Genomic DNA, 18,727 nt, shown 5'->3' on the forward strand with positions numbered 1-18,727 from the left:
TGCTGCCCACACTGCCTGCTTATTATCACTGTCATTCCTCCAGGTCCTGAAAGACTCTGTGAGATACAAGAACGAGCTGAGCGACATGAGCAGGATGTGGGTAAGCAGCCAACCCCACCAGCTGCCACAGTGGGGACACCCCAGGGGTCCCTCAGCAGTACCCAGCACGGTGGCCAGACTGGGGGGGTGGCGTTGACTTGGGGGGTGGTCTCTCCCAGGGGCAGCCAGGCTCCGAGGGCTGAGCAGATGCTCAGCCGTGGCTGACCGGTGGCTGCTGTGATCTCCCTGGACTGGGTTTGCCAGTCATGTTCGCTGTCCCCTTCCACCAGGATCAAATGCCGCCTCCCAATTTTATGGCAAAACCCAGTAAAACACCGCTCTGACAGTCAAAAGCAGCGCTGAAATCTGCAGAGATGATGAGAAGGTCCTGACCAAATCCCTTCAACATATCTGCTGCAAGCCAGCCTGCAGCCTGTGTGCCACTAGGGAGGGTTTGGCTGTGCTTTTTGGGGGGAGGTAAGGGAGGGGTCACTCATGCTGTAAGGGGAGAAGGCTTGTTCACAGCCTGCCCTGGATCTTAACAGCTTTTTGGTGTCCCCAGGGCCACCTGAGCGAGGGCTATGGACAGCTCTGCAGCATCTACCTCAAACTGCTGAGAACCAAGATGGAGTTCCACACCAAGGTGAGCATCCTCTCCCCAAGACTGCAGCGAGGGCTGGGCGCTGACGTGCTGGGGCAAAAGCAGTGGCGACACTCAGGGCAGGACAGGGACTGGCAGAGCCATCCCAGTGCTGTCCTCTCCTCTGTCCTGGCCGTTCTGCTGCCTCCATGAAACGTGCCCCAGGCTGCCGGTGTCCATCCTTGGCCCGGATCAAAGTTGGCCTGAGGACCAGTGCTTTGGGGGTGGCAGGTTTCATGGTGGACCAGGGCTCCTTGAAGGCACCGGGGCTGGGCTAGGAGTTGGGGTGCTATGAGAAACAGTAAGAGACCCCCAGTTTTTGGGGTGCATGTTCTCTCCCAGGTATCCTAGATGTGGAAGGAGGTGGAAGAGACGTGTGGGGTTCTGGAGTAGGGAGGGCTTATGGGGGCCATGCCATGCTGTGCCACACCGTCAGAGCAGCTGCTGCCCATCCCCAGCACTGCCCTGGCAAGATCCACAAGAGCTAGAGCAAGCCCTGGTGGCAGGGACAGGCAGGAGACAGCGTAGGCAGGGCAAGGGCCAGCACTGAGGTGTAAATCTGGAAAACCCTTATAGTGCAGCCTGGCTTTTCTGCATCACCATGGACATGGGGAGGGATGCCGGGAATTTGGGCTGGGGACGTGTTCCTGTTGGTGCACGAAGGAGGCTGAGCAGCAGCACCTGCTCTGAGCAGCATGCGAGCATGGAGGGTTATTTGCTGTGGTCAGCAAAGGAAATGGATGTGTATAGAAACCTGCCTTTGCTTGGGACCGAAGTTTGGATGTAAGGCTTTAGAGCTTTCTGAAATGAGGCTTTCATATGGCCAGGAAAAGTGCAGTGGAAGTGACAAGTCAGCCTGAATATTTAAGAACGGCCGTGCAGCAACGATGATCTTGCATCACATGCACAACTTCAGTTCTCAGCAGAACTTTAAACAGAGTCACAGATTTGAGTTTCTTTATGAACACCCAGTTCATTGCAGACCATAAATCTCATGTTAGATTTATCAGGCGCGCAGGACGAGGTAGCACAGAGCAAACCCCTTGGTCCCCAGCAGCCTCAGTGCTCCCGGGACTTCTGCGTTCCTTCATCTGTCCCGTTTGATAAACGTCGCTACACACAGCATGCCGTGGGCTCGGTCCGGCCGGTCTCCCATCCTGTCCCACCCACTGCTGTCCCCAGCCTGAAAGAATTGGTGCCAGTCACCAAAATTCACATTTTCTCTCTCCCCTTTGGGCTCTTGGGCCATGTGTGCTCCTGGGCACAGGAGCATCCTGGGGAAATCCAGGTATCCATCACACATGGATTTTTTCCTCATCATCAGGAGCTTGTTTCCAGCCTCCGGAGCAGCACTGCTGTGCAGGTCCCTTCCTTGGGCTGGCCCTTGGGGAAGGGGTGCTGGCTCCAGACCTGCTCCATGCGTGCCGTGCTGGCTGCCGGGGCAGTGGGGAGCACATTTACACTAAGTAACGTGGCATGCCCTGTCCCGCCTCAGGAAGCCACACACGTCGATGAAACTTCCTATTTAGGTAGAGGGTTTCTTATAGAATAAAATAGAATATACTTGTGGTGTGAAAATAACAGTGTGCTGCCAAGAGCAGGATGGAAGGTTGTGGTGGGCTTGTACCTGAGCGCATCCCTGCATGGCTTTGAGCACCCTCATCCTCACGGTTACTGGCTGTGGCCAGACACCTGCGATGTTTCCTTACTTTTCGAGCCCTGCTGGAAAGAGGTGTTTTGTGAAGCCAGGCTGTACCCATCACCCCAATTTGGTTTGGAGCTGTGACGTGACCTTCCCTGAAATGCCTGGGCAGCGTGAGGAGGCTTTGCCCCTTGGAGCAAATATTGGCTCCTTCCCCTCCAACTCTCGTCGATGCTGTGCACAAGCTGGCAGCCCCATCTCCTCCCTGCTCAGCAGTTTTCTAAGCCCCAGGAGGAGTGGCTTTTCTTGCTGGGGAGAATATGGGCACCATGCACTGGGGATGCTGCAGTCAGCCAGGGCTCAGCAGACCTCGTGTTAGCCTCCTTTTGCCCCACATCACTCCCTCGGTGCTTCCAAAGAGCCACGCTGGTCTCTTGCACCAAGATCAGCAGCCCTGGTGCTCCCAGAGCTGTGGCCAGAGCAGGAGATAGTCCGAAACCCTTTCCTGACTCCTGTTTCCCCACGCAGAATCCCCGCTTCCCCGGCAATCTCCAGATGTCCGACCGGCAGCTTGACGAAGCAGGGGAGAATGACGTCAATAATTTGTGAGCACAGGGCAGGGGTGGGAGGCAGGGGAGGGGTGTGGATGCAGGCAGGGTGGTACAGCACTGCCCAGCTGCACCGGCAGCATGACCAAGCTGGGAACGGGACCTTGCACATTCCCCCCAGCCCTGCCATGGGTGCTGGGAGCAGGCAGAGCCCCTGGGCAGGGCTGGTGCATCCACACTGGAGCACCCGCTCATCCCTCTGGTGTCTGGCACAGGTTGAGGCCCAGGGGTGGCTCCGAGGATGCTCCCCAACCATCCTCATCCCTTTTTCTTAGTTTTCAGCTGACAGTGGAGATGTTTGACTACCTGGAGTGTGAGCTGAACCTCTTCCAGACAGGTAAGCCCCCATGCTGCCTTGCCGGAGGTTTGGGTGGGGGGTCGATGGGGGCTGAGCTGCACTGGGGGAAGGCTGGGAAGGATGCTGTCTAAGGGCATCACAGCTTCTCTCTTTTCTGGGCACTTCACCTGAGCTGTTACTAGCTGAAGTCCTGGCGTGCCATACTGCCTTGTGGCATCCCTCTGACAGTGCCTTGAGGCTGGTCACATCACCTCACCCCACTCCCTGCCACCTGCATGGCTTCCACCACCCAGGCTTTGGGCTCTCCCGCTCCAGCAGCCTCCCCAGGCTGAATCTCTTCTTGTCTTACTTGTGGGCTTGCAACAGGTTTTGGTTTTTATTAACAATGAACGCAAGCTGCTGCAGGTGTTTGCGGCAGTGCTGGAGCTGGGGGGGCACCCTGCCCTCCTCCCGCACAAGCAAGCAGAGGGGTAAAAACAAACCAGTCTCAGCCCTCAGGGCTGTCACACACCTCTGCACACTCGAGCAGGGTCAGGTTTAGAGTAAATTGAAGCAACTCTGGAACAAGCCTTGATCTGCTGCAGGCATCAGGCTGTGGGTGCTGGCAGGGCAGGGCTCTGTTTCAGCAGAACTGGAGCAGCACCTTCATCTTGTGCCCACGCCCTGGCACAGCAGGATGGTGCCCGTGCCGGGGAGCTCATCCGTGTGGTGCAGCCCCATCCTCAGACTGCTCGCGGGGGCTCTCACTGCTCTGCCCGTTGGAGGGGAGTTGCTGGACAGAGGGAGTTGAAGCTGCCATCTTCTCCTACCACCCTACTAGTCTGCCAGCTGCCCGAGCACACTCTGTGGGCAGGTGTCCCACGACTTGTGGGAGACCCACAAGGACAGTCGCTGGACATATCTCCAGCAGCCTGGCATCCCACGCCCCTGGCTGGCCCCAGCTCTGGCAGAAATACCTTCGTGCCCTTGTGTCATGGGGCACATCCTGGCATGAGATGCAATTCGACGTGATGTGGATGGAGGGTTGTGGGTGTGAGGTGCTGCCTGCTGCTCCTGGCTGCTCTGGGAGTGTCCCCCACCAGCACGCCTGGCGCGCCTGGATGCCAGTGGGACAGCAGCAATGGGCAGAGCACAGGGGCCGTGTGTTCTCGGGGGGCCGGGAGCAATGCCTGCGGACCCAGCTGGGGCATGGGGTGCTGGGCACCTCCAGCCCATGGTGCCCAGTTAAAGTGTTCCCAGGCCTGCATGGGGGTCCCAGGTGGGAATTTCCCTGCCCACTGATGTAAATGGCTGCGGGGCAGCGGGCTGGGTCCCCAAGGGCCAGCGGGTAACTTGCTCTGGGCGAAGGTCTGGCTCCAGGTGATGTTTGTGGACACAGCCGACGGTGTGGCACCCGGCGGTGCTGTCGGTGCCGCTGTGGCCTGATCCCATGTTCCTTCCCCGCAGTGTTCAGTTCCCTGGACATGTCGCGCTCAGTGTCGGTGACGGCCGCGGGTCAGTGCCGCCTGGCCCCGCTCATCCAGGTGATCCTGGACTGCAGCCACCTCTACGACTATACCGTCAAGCTGCTTTTCAAGCTCCACTCCTGTGAGTGTCCCCAGCGCCACTGCCTCGGGCGGGGGAGGACATGGAGGGGGGCACTGGGGGTCACCATCCGGGTCAGGATGGGATGTTCACCCCATTTGTCTCCTTCCCAGCCTTTTTGGGGGGGCGAAGGGAGTTGCCATGGCAAGGAATGAGGAGGTGCAAGTGCTGGGGGAGCCTGCCCCGCTGAACACCCCTCAGCCACAGGGACAGTGCCCCCCAGGAGCTCTCCTGGCTTTGGGGAGGCACTGGCTGCAGAACCCATGCCCCCCAGGACCTCCAGTTGCTGTGGTGACTGCCTGAACGCCAGCTTGCTGCTTTTCCCTGTCCTGGGAGCATCTGGGGGGGGACGCCATCCACTTCTGCAGCGAGACACTGAGCCCAGCACATTCAGACCCTGGGGAGGAGGGTAGCCATCTCTGGGAAAGACCCATCCCCACGTGGCTGTCCCCCAGTGGGTTGTCCCCTGATCCGTGTTCCTTCCCAGCACAGAGGTGCCTGGTGATGTTTCTGCTTGCTGCTTCTTCCAGGTCTGCCAGCGGATACACTGCAGGGCCACCGGGATCGCTTCCTGGAGCAGTTCAGAAAGTGAGTGCCCAGACCTGGGGCGCTGACTCCCCGCTGCTGGGGATGCTCTGGGCGTGCACCCAGGGCAGAGGGGGTGCAGAGGGGTGCTGGAGCCCCCATGCCAGGGCTCAGCAGCTGTGTGATGGAGATGGCAGACGTGTATGAGTCAGTCTTGCCTGGGTCTCTGAAATCCAGCCTGCTTCAACTTTCCTTTTCTTCCAGGACAGCGGCTCTGCTTGGCTAATCCACAGCTATTGAATTACCAGATAACAGCGTTGTTAATTCTAACGAGGCATTCAGCCACTGACAGCATGTCTGACCATTTAAAACCCTCAAACCTTTTAATTGCAGTTTTAAATGCAATTTGCAGCTGGCATGCTGAGATGAAAGCCTGGGCATGGGCTGAGAAGCTGAGCAGGGGTTGCTGCTGGGGACACCCTGGGGGCGCCCCAGACTGGGTGTTGGGTGAGCAGGGTGCTCAGCACCCTTAACAGCATTTTCTGCTTGTGATGGCTCATTCAGGAAAGGGATGCATTGGTAGGAGAAGTGAGCTAGGAGACTGCAAGCAGCATGTGGAGGTGGTTTGAGATGCTGCTGCGGGAGGGAGGGTCTTCGCAAGCCCTGGGGGCGACTCACACTTATGGTGCTGGGGGCGTGGGAGAGGGAAAAGAGATTTTCCCCCTAGTTCTGTTGAATTCCCAAAAAAATGCCAGTTGCACAAAGCTGAAGGAGCTTGTTAGAAGGGGCAGCCACAGGATGAAACCTTTGGTTGTTCAAAGCTGAGGAGGGGTCCGTGAATTGCCTCGGAGAGAGCTTGGGTGCCTGGAATGCGGCTGGGTGGTGCAGTGCAGCAGAGGTGGCTTTGGGGTTGGAAAGACATCTAAAGGGCTCACAACATCTGTGTCTGTCCCAAATCAAGATACCAATGAAAGAGATTTTAAAAGCAGGAGATAAAAGGTGTAGGACGAGCAGAACCAAGTCATGGTCACCCAGTTACCTGAGACCTCGGACGTGTGATGCTGCTGGAATATTGCCAGTGCCCCAGGGCTGAGAGGTGCTGCGGTGCTGGTTCATAAAAAGGGCTCGAGGAATAGGGGAGGGAGGCAGCCCAGGGGCTGAGCCAGCTCTTGGCACAGCAGGGGAACAGCGAGTGGGATTAGGGTCTTCCGTGTGACATGGGGGAGCTGGGCGTTGGGTACATGAGAGGCCATGAGCTGCTGCAGGGTGATTTGGGGTAGGAAGTAAGGTATTTATTTCCAAAATAAATACATTATTTATTTCCAAAATAAATACATTATTTATTTCCAAAATAAATACTGGGGGAAAATGGAACTATCCTGTGAAAAGCTGAGTGGTGCAGCTGAGGTGCTGGGGGGAAAGGGTGGCATCCAAGAGGGTCCTGGACAGGCCAGCACAGTGGGTCCATGAGAACCTCATGAAGTTCAACCAGGCCAAGTGCAAGGTCCTGCACCTTGGTCGGGGCAATCCCGAATATCAGCACAGACTGGAGGGTGGGGGCATGGGGGGATGGATGGAGATCACCCCAAGGAGAAGGACTGGAGGATACTCTTGAGTTGTTGAGTGACAAATGGGACATCAGCCAGCAATGTGCACTTGCAGCCCAGAAAGCCAAGCACCTGCTGGGCTGCATCACCAGCAGCTCAAGGGAGGGGATGCTCCCCCTCTGCTCCGCTCTCCTCACAGCCCCCCGCAGCGCTGCTCCAGCTCTGGGGTCCCCAGCACAAGGCAGCGGCTTTGAACTGAATGACGGTGGGGTTAGGCTGGACAGAGGGAAGGAATGTTGCACCGCGGGGGTGGTGACACGGGCACAGGCTGCCCAGAGCGGCTGTGGGTGCCCCATCCCTGGCAGGGGACGGGGCTGGGAGCAGCCTGGGCTGGGAGGAGGGGGCCCTGCCCATGGCATGATGCTATGAGATGTGAGGGCACTGGATTAGTAACTGCAGAAAGGAGAGGAGACAAATGGTTGGATTTTGTACCAGTGAGTATGTCGAGGTGATCTCCAGCGATGGTGCTGGAACCAGTCCTCTCGCTGTATTTTAAATGAGCTCAAAAAAGAGCGTGCAGTGAAGTGCCATGGCCTCTGGTACGTGATTATTTAGGGTAGTCGAAATGAAAACTGACCACTGAGCGCGGGGGGAGGATGTCATGGCACTGAGGGACAGCTCAATTCAGGTCACAAACTGCAAACCAGTGCCTGTGGGAAAAACACAGGCCATGGACGTCGGCAGATAGCAGGGGTGTGCATGGGCTCTGACCACCCAGGGCAGAGACCTTGGGGTGGGTACCAAGATACCTGCTGGGGTGGCTGGGGGGGAGGGGAGCCCCGAGTGGCACAGCCAGGCACTGCCACTCGTCCCCAGAACTGGAGATCCAAAGGGAGGTAGCCCTGCTCCTGGGGGAGATGCTGCTGTGGGGAGCTGAAGGTGATGATGCAGACGTGGCCTCCAGGCAGGAAGCCCCCGACCCGCTGATGGCTGGGGTCATCGTGGGAGCAGTGGTGGTGTTTCTCTGCTGTCCCTTTCAAGCTCTGGCTGTGGTGAGGACAGCACAGAGAGGTGGCTGTGCCTCGATGCATCCCAGTGCAGCCATTCTGCTGCGGCTCATGGATTCATAGACTCAAGTGCTTTGGTTTAAAGTGACCTTGAAGACCATCTAGTCTAACCCCTCTGCTATAGGCAGGGACATCTCCCACTAGAGCAGGTTGCTCAAGTTTCAGGTCCTTCTCCCTGCTCATCAGGTCCTGGCGTTATGGGAAAAAGTCTCCAGCAGTCAGGTTTTGCCAGAGGGGAGGCTGCTGATGGGATCTTCCCAGGAGCTGCTGTGGGTTTGGTGGCAGCACATACCATGTCCCCTCCGGCACAGCCCAGTGGCCCCCTCCTGGAGCCAGGCAGGGGGTTGGAGCTACCTGCATTTGCTATGGGCTGTCTGGCTTGGGTCCCTAACCATTCCTTGCCCCTTGCAGGCTGAAGGACCTCTTCTACCGCTCCAGCAACCTGCAGTACTTCAAGCGGCTGATTCAGATCCCACAGCTGCCAGAGGTGAGACCCTGTGGCCCCCAGGCCCCCATGGCCAGGAGCAGCAATGGGGCCGGTGGCACTGGGAGGGTGCCCAAAAAGGGTCACCTGCTGCCTTGCCCGGCTTCCCAGGGCCAGTGACAGCGTGGGGCTCGTGGGGCCTGAGGCTCATCCTTGCAGCCCTCTCTGGGTGGGAACCTGCGGGATGGAGGTGTCCCTCTGGCTGGGATCCCCTCGCGCACTGACCCTCAGCCCTTGCCAGGATCAGTCCCCATGGGTCCTGGCTGCATTCCCACGAGTCTGGGCATGACCACCTCAGCATCTGGGCAGGATTTTGGCCAACTGTGCCTGAAATCCTGCGGCAGTGCTGGTCCCCCAGCACCCAGCCATGCTCCCCTCCCTCCTCAGAACCCTCCCAATTTCCTGCGTGCCTCGGCGCTGTCGGAGCACATCAGCCCCGTGGTGGTCATCCCCGCTGAGGCATCCTCACCTGACAGCGAGCCCATCACAGACCTGGTGGAGATGGACACGGCCTCACAGGTGAGCCGCTGTGGTGCTGCCTGTGCCCTCGGGATGTAGAGGGGATGGTGGGTGCCCTTCAGCTCTGAGACTCGGATTATTTCTCCAAAACCATGCTGCGGTGGGGCTGAGACAGTGGGGATGGCCTCAGGCACAGGGGAGCATCCCTGCAGGGGGCTTGGTGGGTGCTGGGTGTCACTTGTGAGTGCTGCTAGGTCTGAAGCCAGGCTGAATTCATCTCACAGGGCTTTTCTTAGTGGTTTGGTGCCCTCCAGTGATGGCCAGCTGGAGATATTTGGCTTACATGGCAGCTCAGCTCTGTGTGCTTGCATTAGGTCTTCACGCCCCTCTCAACCCAGCGTTGTCCTCAGGCTCTTGAGTGTTTCGGATGGGGAGGGGAGGGGGTGTGTGGCAACATGACTTTGGGGATCTTGCCCCCCCCGGAAGTTAGGAGGGGACAGAGCAGAGATGCTCCATGTTGAACATGTCCCAGCACATTCAGCGTGCTGGGAGCGGCAGCGGGGATCCAGCCCTGGTGCCCAGGCAGCAGCCCTGCCAGCACATGGGCTGGCTTGGTGGTGCTGCGGGGGACGTGGAGGGGGGCGAGGGCTCCTTGGTGGTGGTGGGTTCACTCCAGGTCCGTGCTGCTCTCCCCGCAGAGCCTGTTTGACAATAAGTTTGATGACATCTTCGGCAGCTCTTTCAGCAGTGACCCCTTCAACTTCAACAGCCAGAACGGGATGAATAAGGATGATAAGTAAGCAGTCCTGGTGATGCCACGGAGGCAGATGAGTTTGGACCGGGAGCTCCCTCCCCGGCACAGCACCACAGCCACCTTCCAGGCTGGTGTGACGAAGGAGCTGCGGTGGCACAGGGGATGCCTCCCCTCCCAGGATGCATCCCCATGGCACCGCCGTGGCTGGTGGCAATGACAATGTACCTGGTGTCTCTCCTTCCCAGGGAACGGTTAATTGAGCAGCTTTATGGGGAGATTGCAGCCCTGAGGGAGGAGCTGGAGAACTTCAAGGCTGAGGTGGGTGACAGCTATCCAGTGGTGTCACACAGTGAGCACTCATGCAGCACTCAGGAGCAGGATGAGACCCAGCACTCACACTGGGAATGGGGCTGGTGGGATGGTGGCTGCGTCCCCAGGTGGGCAAGGTCATGACCCTTTCTGTCCTGCCCTGTCCCTGATGGCTTCTGCATCCCTGGTGCAGCCATTCCTGCCCATACAGGGGTCTCTACGCGTGCCAGGGGGCTGTGTCCCTGCTGGGCAGGGTGGGGAGGAGGCTCACTCCCACTGCCCAGCATCCTTAGTGCTTCACCCTGCTGCATGTGCGGCTCTTGGGATGCTAGCCATTCGGTGGCCACCAGACAGTACCGGTAGGCATTGGACAGTGCCTGCTTGCCTGCCATCCTTGCAGAGCGCACGGGGCGCAGTGCAGCTGCGCGGTCGCGCCAGCGAGCTAGAGGCTGAGCTGGCTGAGCAGCAGCACCTGAAGCAGCAGGCGCAGGATGAGAGTGAGTTCCTGCGCGCAGAGCTGGAGGAGCTGAAGAAGCAGCGGGAGGACACTGAGAAGGCACAAAGGAGCCTGACAGAGATTGAAAGTGAGTGGGGAGAGCTGGCATCCAGCGTGGGGTGAGGGTGAGCCCCAGGGTGGGGGTCCTGGGCGCTCACCTCGGCATCCCTGCGTGCATGGCAGGACGGGCGCAGGCCAACGAGCAGCGCTACAGCAAGCTGAAGGAGAAGTACAGTGAGCTGGTGCAGAACCACGCTGACCTGCTGCGGAAGGTGGGCTCCCTGAAACTCCCTCGGCATCGCCTTTCCCATCCGTGCCCCTGATACCGGGGGTCACTGAGCCCCCTCTCTGCCATCACCAGAATGCGGAGGTGACCAAGCAGGTGACAGCGGCCAGGCAGGCCCAGGGGGATGTGGAGCGGGAGAGGAAAGAGCTGGAGGATTCCTTCCAGCGGGTGAGCGAGCAGGCTCAGAGGAAGGTGAGTAGGGATGGGGTGGGGGGACACATGCCAGGGATGGGATGGGAGCTTCCCCATGGAACACCGTTGCCAGTAACCTCTCTTCTTGCCTGCAGTCTCAGGAGCAGGCAGAGGTGCTGGACACGCTGAAGCGGGAGCTGGCAGCCAGCAGACAGGAGCTGCAGATCCTCCAGAGCACACTGGAGTCCAGCACGCAGGTGAGAGCCCGTGGGTGGCCCCTGCCAGCCTCACCACTGCCCTGGGGCAGGCAGCCTGGGCGAAGGAGTGGCCTGCCTGCCGTCATGGTGCTTGGGCGAGGTATCACCCAGTCAGGAGGTATTAGCCATCCTTGGCCTGATAACCAACTCCCTGTCTTCTTCCTCCCCACATCTAGACAGGTTTAATGATCATATCAGGGGGTTTAACGCTCCTGGGCACAAGAGCATGCAGAGCAATGGCCAGCACAAATCGCTGGACAAAATCCCTGCAAGAGCAGCGTCAGGCAAGGCGGCCCTGCCCGCTGTAAAACCCAGGCAGGGAGCGTGCCATTGCATTGCGAGCCTTTGCATGAGCTTGCTGCTGTGCCAGAGGGTATTTCGTGCCCGCAAAGCTGTGCAGGACAGCAGGGGTGTCCAGGTTTGTTGTAGAAGCCAGAAGCTGGCAGGAAAATGGAGCTGCCTGTCCCTGGGGTGGGCAGAGACTCTGCAGCAGGACAAGGGTGAGGCAGAGCTGGCTCCAGGGCTAGGAGCCAGTGCCCTTCATCTTTTCCTCCGTCGGGATGTTGACAGTCATAGCAGAAGTGATTTTTTTTTTTCCACTGGTAAAGCAAAAGGGCTCCCCAGGGAGCCTCAGCTGGCCTCATGCGAGGCTGTGGGTGCTGCAAGGGTGCTGCCAGGTGGTGGGTGATGCAGAGCTCTGACTTGCATGGACTGCGATGTACCCAGCCCAAACCAGGATCCTAAATGAGTGTTCACCCTTGGCACAGCCCTGACCACTGTTTTGTGCCCACCCAGGCAGGAGTGGAGCAGAGCACCCAGATTGCTGGTCTGGAGCAGGAGAGGGACAGCCTGAGACTGGCAGCGGAGCGGCACGGGGAGGAGATGGCTGCCCTGCAGACCGAGCTGAAGCAGCTGCAGGACATGCTCAGCCGCGAGCAGGAGAGCAGCAAGATGGAGCTGGAGACGTTGCAGACCCAGCTGAGAGACAAGGTACCCTGGGGGCACCACCAGCACTGGGCATCTCCCTCCCCACTGAGCTGCAGGGCTCTGGTGGAGCTGGAGGCGGTGATGGGGAGTGGGGGTGATCCCTGGCATGGGGGGGGAGGGGCATGATGCCTGCGCTGGCTTGGCAGGAAGGTGAGGAGCAGGCACTGCAGCGGCGCCTGGCCGAGGAGCAGTTCGCCCTGCTGCAGGGCACTGCGCAGGAGGCGGAGCGGATGGTGCAGGATGCCCTCAGTCGCCTGGAGGATCCGGCTCACATCGGCTGCACCGGCTCAGCAGGTGAGTTCCCTGGTGCTTGGCAAACCTGGCGTTATCCCAGCGGCAGAGACGCAGGGACGCCCCGCGTTTGAGTCCTGCCTGCTGTCTGCCTGCAGATTGCCTCCTGTCCAGGACACTAGCGGCCTCCGAGTGTGTGGAGCGGCTGAGGGACGCACACAGCAAATACCTTTCCAACCACGCAGGTGAGAGCCAGCAGCGCTGGTGGGGGCTGGGCTGGGGGAAAGGGGCAGCACCCGCCAAGGCTGAGGCGTGTTCTGCTCTCCCGCTGCAGCTGTGGGCTCCCTGCTGCCCTGCCTGGCCCTCTTCGCCCACCTTGTCAGTGACACCCTCCTGCAGGGCAGCGCTACCTCCCACATGGCCCCCATGGAGCCTGCCGACCGTGAGTGCTGCCCGATGGCAGGGGCCAGGGCGGGCAGGGGACTGGGCGGGCAGGATGCTGGGGCAAGTAGGATGCTGGGGCAGGCAGGGGCCAGGGTGGGCAGGAGCTGGGGCAGACAGAGGTTGGGTGGCCCTGTCCCCACGTGCAGCACCTTCAGCCTCTTGTGCTGCCTGCGCAGGTCTGCTGGAGATGTGCAAGCAGTGCGGCAGCAAGGCTGTGAGCTACCTCAGTGCCCTGCAAGACCCAGGGACAGTGGAAGGCGCCGACTGCAGCCTGGTGACAACCTGCCTGAGGCAGATCAGCGCCATCGGGGAGGTGGGTGCCCCAGGAGGGCTGGTGTGACGGGGTCAGGCCACGGCGGGCACTGCCAGAGGGGCTGTGCCACCCCTGGACGGTCCCTTTCATCCTGTCCCCTCTGCAGGAGCTGCGGCCTAGAGGGCTGGACATGAAGCAGGAGGAGCTGGGTGACCTGGTGGACAAGGAGATGGCAGCAACGGCAGCGGCCATTGAAACAGCAGCTGCCCGGATTGAGGTGAGGGTTGCTGTGTGTCGCAAGGCACCCATGGGTGCCGTGCCTGCCAGGACCACTGGCTCAGTACATCCTCTCCCCCCTCCACCAGGAGATGCTGAGTAAGGCACGAGCTGGTGACACTGGGGTCAAACTGGAAGTGAATGAGAGGTGAGCAGGGGCCGGGGCACTGGAGGGGGCCAGGCAGGCAGGCTGGGGCCCAGGGCTGCAGGCAGAGTGGCTGCCCCACAGCTCTGGGGTCTCCCTGCCCCACATGTGGGGCTCAGTGGGGCTTGTCTCGCAGGATCCTGGGCTCCTGCACGGGCCTCATGCAGGCCATCCATGTCCTGGTCCTGGCCTCCAAGGACCTCCAGAGAGAGATCGTGGAGAGCGGACGGGTGAGCCGCGGGCAGGGGTGCAAGCACAGCATGGGGCAGCAGGAGCTGGGCCAGCCGTGGGTCACCGCACACTTGCAGGGGACCTGCTGCTCCAAGCTTGGCCTGTTGGGGCATCAACGCTGGCTGCCAGGAGCTTCTGCCCCAGCCCCGGCGTCTCACCATGGCCATGGTCCCTGGGGTGTCACAGAGGTCCCTGATCCCCCTTCCCATGTGGGGGACCCCATGACCCCCTGGGCTCACTGTCTCCCCAGCTGCTACGCACATCCTAAATGAAACCTTGACGTACTCCATTTCCCTGAGAGCAAGGGGTTTGGGGGTCCCCAGCCCTGCCCACCCCCCTGTCCCCAAAGTGTGACCATGCCTTTCCCAATGGCAGGGTGCAGCGTCCCCCAAGGAGTTCTACGCCAAGAATTCCCGGTGGACCGAGGGTCTCATCTCTGCCTCCAAGGCGGTGGGGTGGGGTGCCACCGTCATGGTGTAAGTGCCACTGTCACCAGAGCGGGGAGAGGGTGGCAGGGTGCTGCTGTCCCCACGGGGAGGGGACTGAGGTGGTGGGAGGATGCTCCAGCCCCTCTCTGCCCTCCTGCAGCGATGCGGCCGATCTGGTGGTGCAAGGCAAGGGGACGTTCGAGGAGCTGATGGTCTGTTCCCGGGAGATCGCCGCCAGCACTGCCCAGCTGGTAGCAGCCTCCAAGGTAGGAGCCCCTCAGGACGCTGCTCCCCTAGCCATGGTTTGGGGTGACCCGGGGGCACCGTGTGGTCACCCCAAACTGCGGGGCTGGTCTTCTGCTTGCCCGGCAGCCCTAAGTGCTCACTGCCCCGGCAGGTGAAGGCTGACAAAGACAGCGCCAACCTTTGTAAGCTCCAGCAAGCCTCCCGGGGTGTCAACCAGGCCACAGCTGGCGTGGTAGCCTCCACCAAAGCTGGGAAGTCGCAGGTGGAGGAGAAAGGTAAGTGTGGGGCCGCAGGACGATAGACCTGCCCCGAAAACTCCGCTCTTTGCACGTGCCCTCTCGGGTGGCTGTGCCCCGGTGGGCTCTGCCTGCCACTGTCCCTCGCTTGCTGCCGGCGTGCGGCATGGTGGCAGACCCTGCCAGTGGCACGGAGCTGCCGGGGTGTCCGCGCTGGGGAGCAGAGCTTGAGCAGGGCTGGTGGTGATGTCCTCCGCAGACAGCATGGACTTCTCCAGCATGACACTCACCCAGATCAAGCGTCAGGAGATGGACTCGCAGGTAGGAGGTTTGCCCATGTTTTGGGGTACACGCCCACTGGTGCCTTGCTTGGGCTAACAAGGGGGAGACTGCTGGGGCTGGGGGAGAGGTGGGGGGGGGCACCAAATGCAGTGGAATGGGGTGCCCTGCCCAGCTGCCTGGCCCCAGGCAGCACCAGCTCCTGGGGAGACGCCAAGATGGGGAAGGCTGCCATCCGTTTTCCCGGGAGCCACATGCAGGTAGTCGTCAAGCCTTCCCTGACACCATCCCCATCATGGCACAGCAGCCCTGGGCCTCCCCCTGCCCCTGTCTGCCTGCTGCCCCACAGCACCCACCTCTGCCTGGCGTGGGGCAGCCCTGGGGAGTTCCCCCTCCCGGGGTGCCCATGCGGGTTGCCCTGCCCACACCTGCCTGCGCAGGCAGCAGCCACCTGAGCTTGATCCCCCTCCCCAGGACCACTTGCCATCAGAGCACTCATGGGATGTACCTTGGTGGTCTTTGGGCTTGATACTGGGGGGATAATGGGTGTGAAGGAGGGGTGCCCAGCCCCACACAGCTCCATGCCAGCTAGGTGCTGTGCTAGGCTGCGGGTTGGCCATGGTGTGCGTGATGTCCTTCAGGTGCGGGTGCTGGAGCTGGAAAACCAGCTGCAGAAAGAGCGGCAGAAGCTGGGGGAGCTGCGCAAGAAGCACTACGAGCTGGCAGGAGTGGCAGAGGGCTGGGAGGAGGACAGTAAGTGAATCCCAGTCCTGCTCCAGGCTGGGAAGCTGCTCTGGGAGGAGTGGGACAGGATGGGGAAGCCCTGCCTGTGGGCCAGGCAGTGAGCGTGCATGGGCTTCACTCCAGCTGGCACAAGTGGAGTCTGGGGATAAGTTAGCACGTAGGCAAAGCTGTGGGGACACAACCTGTGCAAGTGCCTGTGGGACCTGCATCACTGCTGGGCAGGGTGCTCAGGTGCTGCTGAGGCTCTGCTGGCCTGTGAAGACCTGGCGGCCCAGGGGGATGGGGCAGAGGGATGCTGGGGGGCACTGCACGGATCCCCCAGCCCCTTACCTTCTCTTGCCTTCCCCAGCTGCAGAGTAGAAGCAGCGGCAGAAGCAGCCTGCGGGGGGGGACCCCCTACAGCGGGCTGGGACCCAGCTCAGTGCAGCCTTTTGAGAAGACCCACAGTAAAGAGGTGCAGAAGCCACCCCGAAGCACACATCTTCCGCGCCCCCCGCCAAGAGCTGCCTCCAGCGCACCAGAGCTGCCTGGCAAGGCCCGGGGCCGGAGCAAGGGCTTGCCGGCCTGACGCCAGCCGCAAACCGCACGTGTATTTATTAGAGCTGCTTGGGGTTAGGGGGGTGTCTCCGGGGGGGGGGGTGTCTTTAACCCTTTAGTTTTGTTTTTGCACAGATTCTCTGAACTCTTTGAGCCGGCTCTGGCTGAGCGAGAGCAGTCAGGTTTCTTTTGCCTCTCGCTGCTTCTCCAGCCTTAAACCAGTCCCTGGCTCGGTGCGAACGCCCCGCCGCCCTGCAAAGGAGCCTGCCACGGTGCCCAGGGCCCCGGGGTGCAGCTGGGTCGGGAGCCAGCTTTTGGGATGCTGCAGGGCTTGGTGCTAGGTGTGTCCCCCCTGCTTCAGCGGGGATACCGAATGCCTTTGGCCACTGCAGCATCAGGGGAGCGTTCCTGTGGGACAACCCGGCCCATGGGACCAGGGTGCCGGGAACAGTGCTGGGAGGAGGGAGTGGGGCGGGCAGTGGGGAGGGTGCTGCCATGAGCTCCTGCACCCCGTGCCTGTCCCTGGTTCCCAAAATGTCCTCACCTCCCAGAGCTGGGCTGCCCTGCCCTGACAGATCACTGTGTTCATGCCAGCAATAAACCCTCCGCAAGGTGCTGGGTGTGGGTTTGGGCCACCCTGGTGCCACCGCACAAGCCACCAGCTCCTGGGGATGGGGGGTGGCTCTAGGGCAGCAGCACAGAAGGGTTGGGAGGCAGCCAGGGTGCCCCAAAACCAGAGCACCCTGAAGCCAGAGCAAGCAGCTCCTCGTGCTTGCTTGCTCCAGGCTGGTGCCACCCCTGTGTCCTCACCACTCTCTTCAGTGCACGGAGGATTGGTGCTGGCATTCCCATGGGCAGGGGCAGCTGTGGGGCTGGCACCAGCCAGGGAACCTTTGTGCCTTGAAGCAGGGGGCTTGGAGGGCAGTGGGGGGCATCTGCCAGCTCCAGGTCCCCCAGCTCATCTTGCTGCAGCAGGAACAGTGATGTCAGACTGCAGCAGTGTCCCTGTCCCTCATGGTCATCACCATGATCCTGTCAGTGCCCCTTGCAGGGCCAGGGTGTCCTTGCCAGCCTGGCAGCATATCGCTGCCTGCACCCTGCCTTCAGGCAGCTGCCGCTTCCTTGCAGGGGAGACAGCCCAACCAGCCCCCTCGGGGTGTGCTGGGGGTGCAGGATCTGGCCTTTCTCCCTTTAGGAAGCGGTGGCATTGCCCAGAGTAGCTGGGCTGTCACCGCGTGCTTTCCCAGCGAGGTCCATTAGCCCTTGGCTGGTGCTCAGAGCAGTGGGACCCACCTGCAGCCCCCTGCCCAGCCAGGTTGGCCTCGGGGCTGCCACCCCCTAACGCGCAGCAGAGCGCAGCCATCCACTGCGTGGGGACCCAGTGTCCCCACATCCCCCAGCCAGCCCTGCTGCCAACACACCCGCTTCCTGCCCCCAACCTGCCAGGGACCCCCCGGGGCTCCCACTGCCCCCCAGGCTGTGCTGCGGTACCCGACCTGCTCCCCTCTGGATGCAATACCAACCATCCTGTTCCTGCAGGGCACAGGGAGCCCCAAAACCCTCCCCGCTCTTTTGGAGGCGGGGGTGGGTGTTCCTGCATGGGGTACCCCCAACTACCTCAGGCCTCCAGGCCGGGTTGGGGCTGGGGGGCACCGAGGGGTTTGTGGGGGGCTCGGGGACAGCAGCACCACTTGGCCAAGACCACTTCTCCTCCTCTTGGTATCTTGGCTGGGCACTGGGGGGGGGGCGCAGTCCCTGGTGCTGGGGGCTGGTGATGGGGATGGCGGGGATGTCCCTCTGCTGCAGGTTGGGTTGATTATTTTTTTTTTCCCTTGTTGTATAATAATAATTACTATGTCATGTGTTTTTTGATTTTTCAATAAAGCCTTCAGCCCAGCCCTGCCGGCTCTGGGTGGGGACCAGGGAACCTGTGTCACCATGGGGGTTCTGGGGCTCTGCAATCGTGGGTGTGCTCAGTACCCCCTAAAAAATAACTGGGGGGGGTGGTGTTGGGGGTGGTGTTGGGGTGACCTGGGTGATGTCCTGGGGATGATGTCCACCTACCAGCTTGGTCCCCAGGACCACTCTGCATGTCACCTCCCGTTGCTTTGGAGGAGACCAGGACCTCAGCCCGGAGAAGCAAGGGTGGCTTTGGCCTCCCCACCACCCGTGTCCTTTCCTGAGGGGGGTGGGGGGTGGGGGGGGTGACACTTCAGGGGTGTGAGGGCGTGCAGGCCACCCTGCCTTCCCTAGCTGTGCTGCAGGGTCACCCTGTCAGGGCCATGTCACGGGGCTTCTGCTGCCCCGTGGGGATGGTGCCATGCTGGTCGGGGGGGCGGGATGGGACACAATGGACAAGGGAGATGCTTGGGAATGTCCCCTCCCCGAGCATGCCACCATCCCTGCCGCGGTCCCCTGCTCTGAGAGGCACGGTGGGGTGGCAGGCAGCTGGGAGCGTTCCCCTGGATATCCACGTCCCCGGGGACCCAGCAGCACAGCCCACAAGAGTGGCTTTCCCACGGTGGCCAGCGCTGCGTGGGGTGGCATGTCCCCAGCCCAGCAG

At 61.0% G+C, this 18,727-nt stretch overlaps 1 protein-coding gene across 5 annotated transcripts in view; it reads left to right on the plus strand.

Moving 5' to 3' along the window:
- The window catches only part of HIP1 (huntingtin interacting protein 1), a 48,978-nt gene extending 32,763 nt beyond the window's left edge, over positions 1-16,215 (plus strand). For 3 of the 5 annotated variants that reach the window (XM_055796507.1, XM_055796510.1, XM_055796511.1), the window contains exons 4-31: positions 44-100; positions 602-682; positions 2,850-2,926; positions 3,205-3,266; positions 4,674-4,814; positions 5,342-5,399; positions 8,362-8,437; positions 8,822-8,953; positions 9,592-9,689; positions 9,893-9,965; positions 10,357-10,540; positions 10,636-10,724; positions 10,814-10,930; positions 11,026-11,127; positions 11,923-12,117; positions 12,261-12,408; positions 12,504-12,590; positions 12,680-12,787; positions 12,966-13,102; positions 13,209-13,319; positions 13,408-13,466; positions 13,600-13,693; positions 14,070-14,170; positions 14,283-14,388; positions 14,520-14,643; positions 14,864-14,925; positions 15,525-15,636; positions 15,977-16,215. In XM_055796507.1, the coding sequence (XP_055652482.1) occupies positions 44-100; positions 602-682; positions 2,850-2,926; positions 3,205-3,266; positions 4,674-4,814; positions 5,342-5,399; positions 8,362-8,437; positions 8,822-8,953; positions 9,592-9,689; positions 9,893-9,965; positions 10,357-10,540; positions 10,636-10,724; positions 10,814-10,930; positions 11,026-11,127; positions 11,923-12,117; positions 12,261-12,408; positions 12,504-12,590; positions 12,680-12,787; positions 12,966-13,102; positions 13,209-13,319; positions 13,408-13,466; positions 13,600-13,693; positions 14,070-14,170; positions 14,283-14,388; positions 14,520-14,643; positions 14,864-14,925; positions 15,525-15,636; positions 15,977-15,987 (2,802 nt within the window). In that variant the 3' untranslated portion in view covers positions 15,988-16,215. Of the gene's footprint in view, positions 1-43; positions 101-601; positions 683-2,849; positions 2,927-3,204; positions 3,267-4,673; positions 4,815-5,341; positions 5,400-8,361; positions 8,438-8,821; positions 8,954-9,591; positions 9,690-9,892; positions 9,966-10,356; positions 10,541-10,635; positions 10,725-10,813; positions 10,931-11,025; positions 11,128-11,922; positions 12,118-12,260; positions 12,409-12,503; positions 12,591-12,679; positions 12,788-12,965; positions 13,103-13,208; positions 13,320-13,407; positions 13,467-13,599; positions 13,694-14,069; positions 14,171-14,282; positions 14,389-14,519; positions 14,644-14,863; positions 14,926-15,524; positions 15,645-15,976 lie in introns of those variants that run through there. The other 2 variants (XM_055796508.1, XM_055796512.1) reach the window with 1 other exon arrangement.
- The last annotated feature ends 2,512 nt before the right edge of the window (positions 16,216-18,727 follow it).

The sequence above is a fragment of the Falco peregrinus genome, chromosome 2 (genome assembly GCF_023634155.1).
Source record: "Falco peregrinus isolate bFalPer1 chromosome 2, bFalPer1.pri, whole genome shotgun sequence".
Lineage (NCBI taxonomy): Eukaryota > Metazoa > Chordata > Aves > Falconiformes > Falconidae > Falco > Falco peregrinus.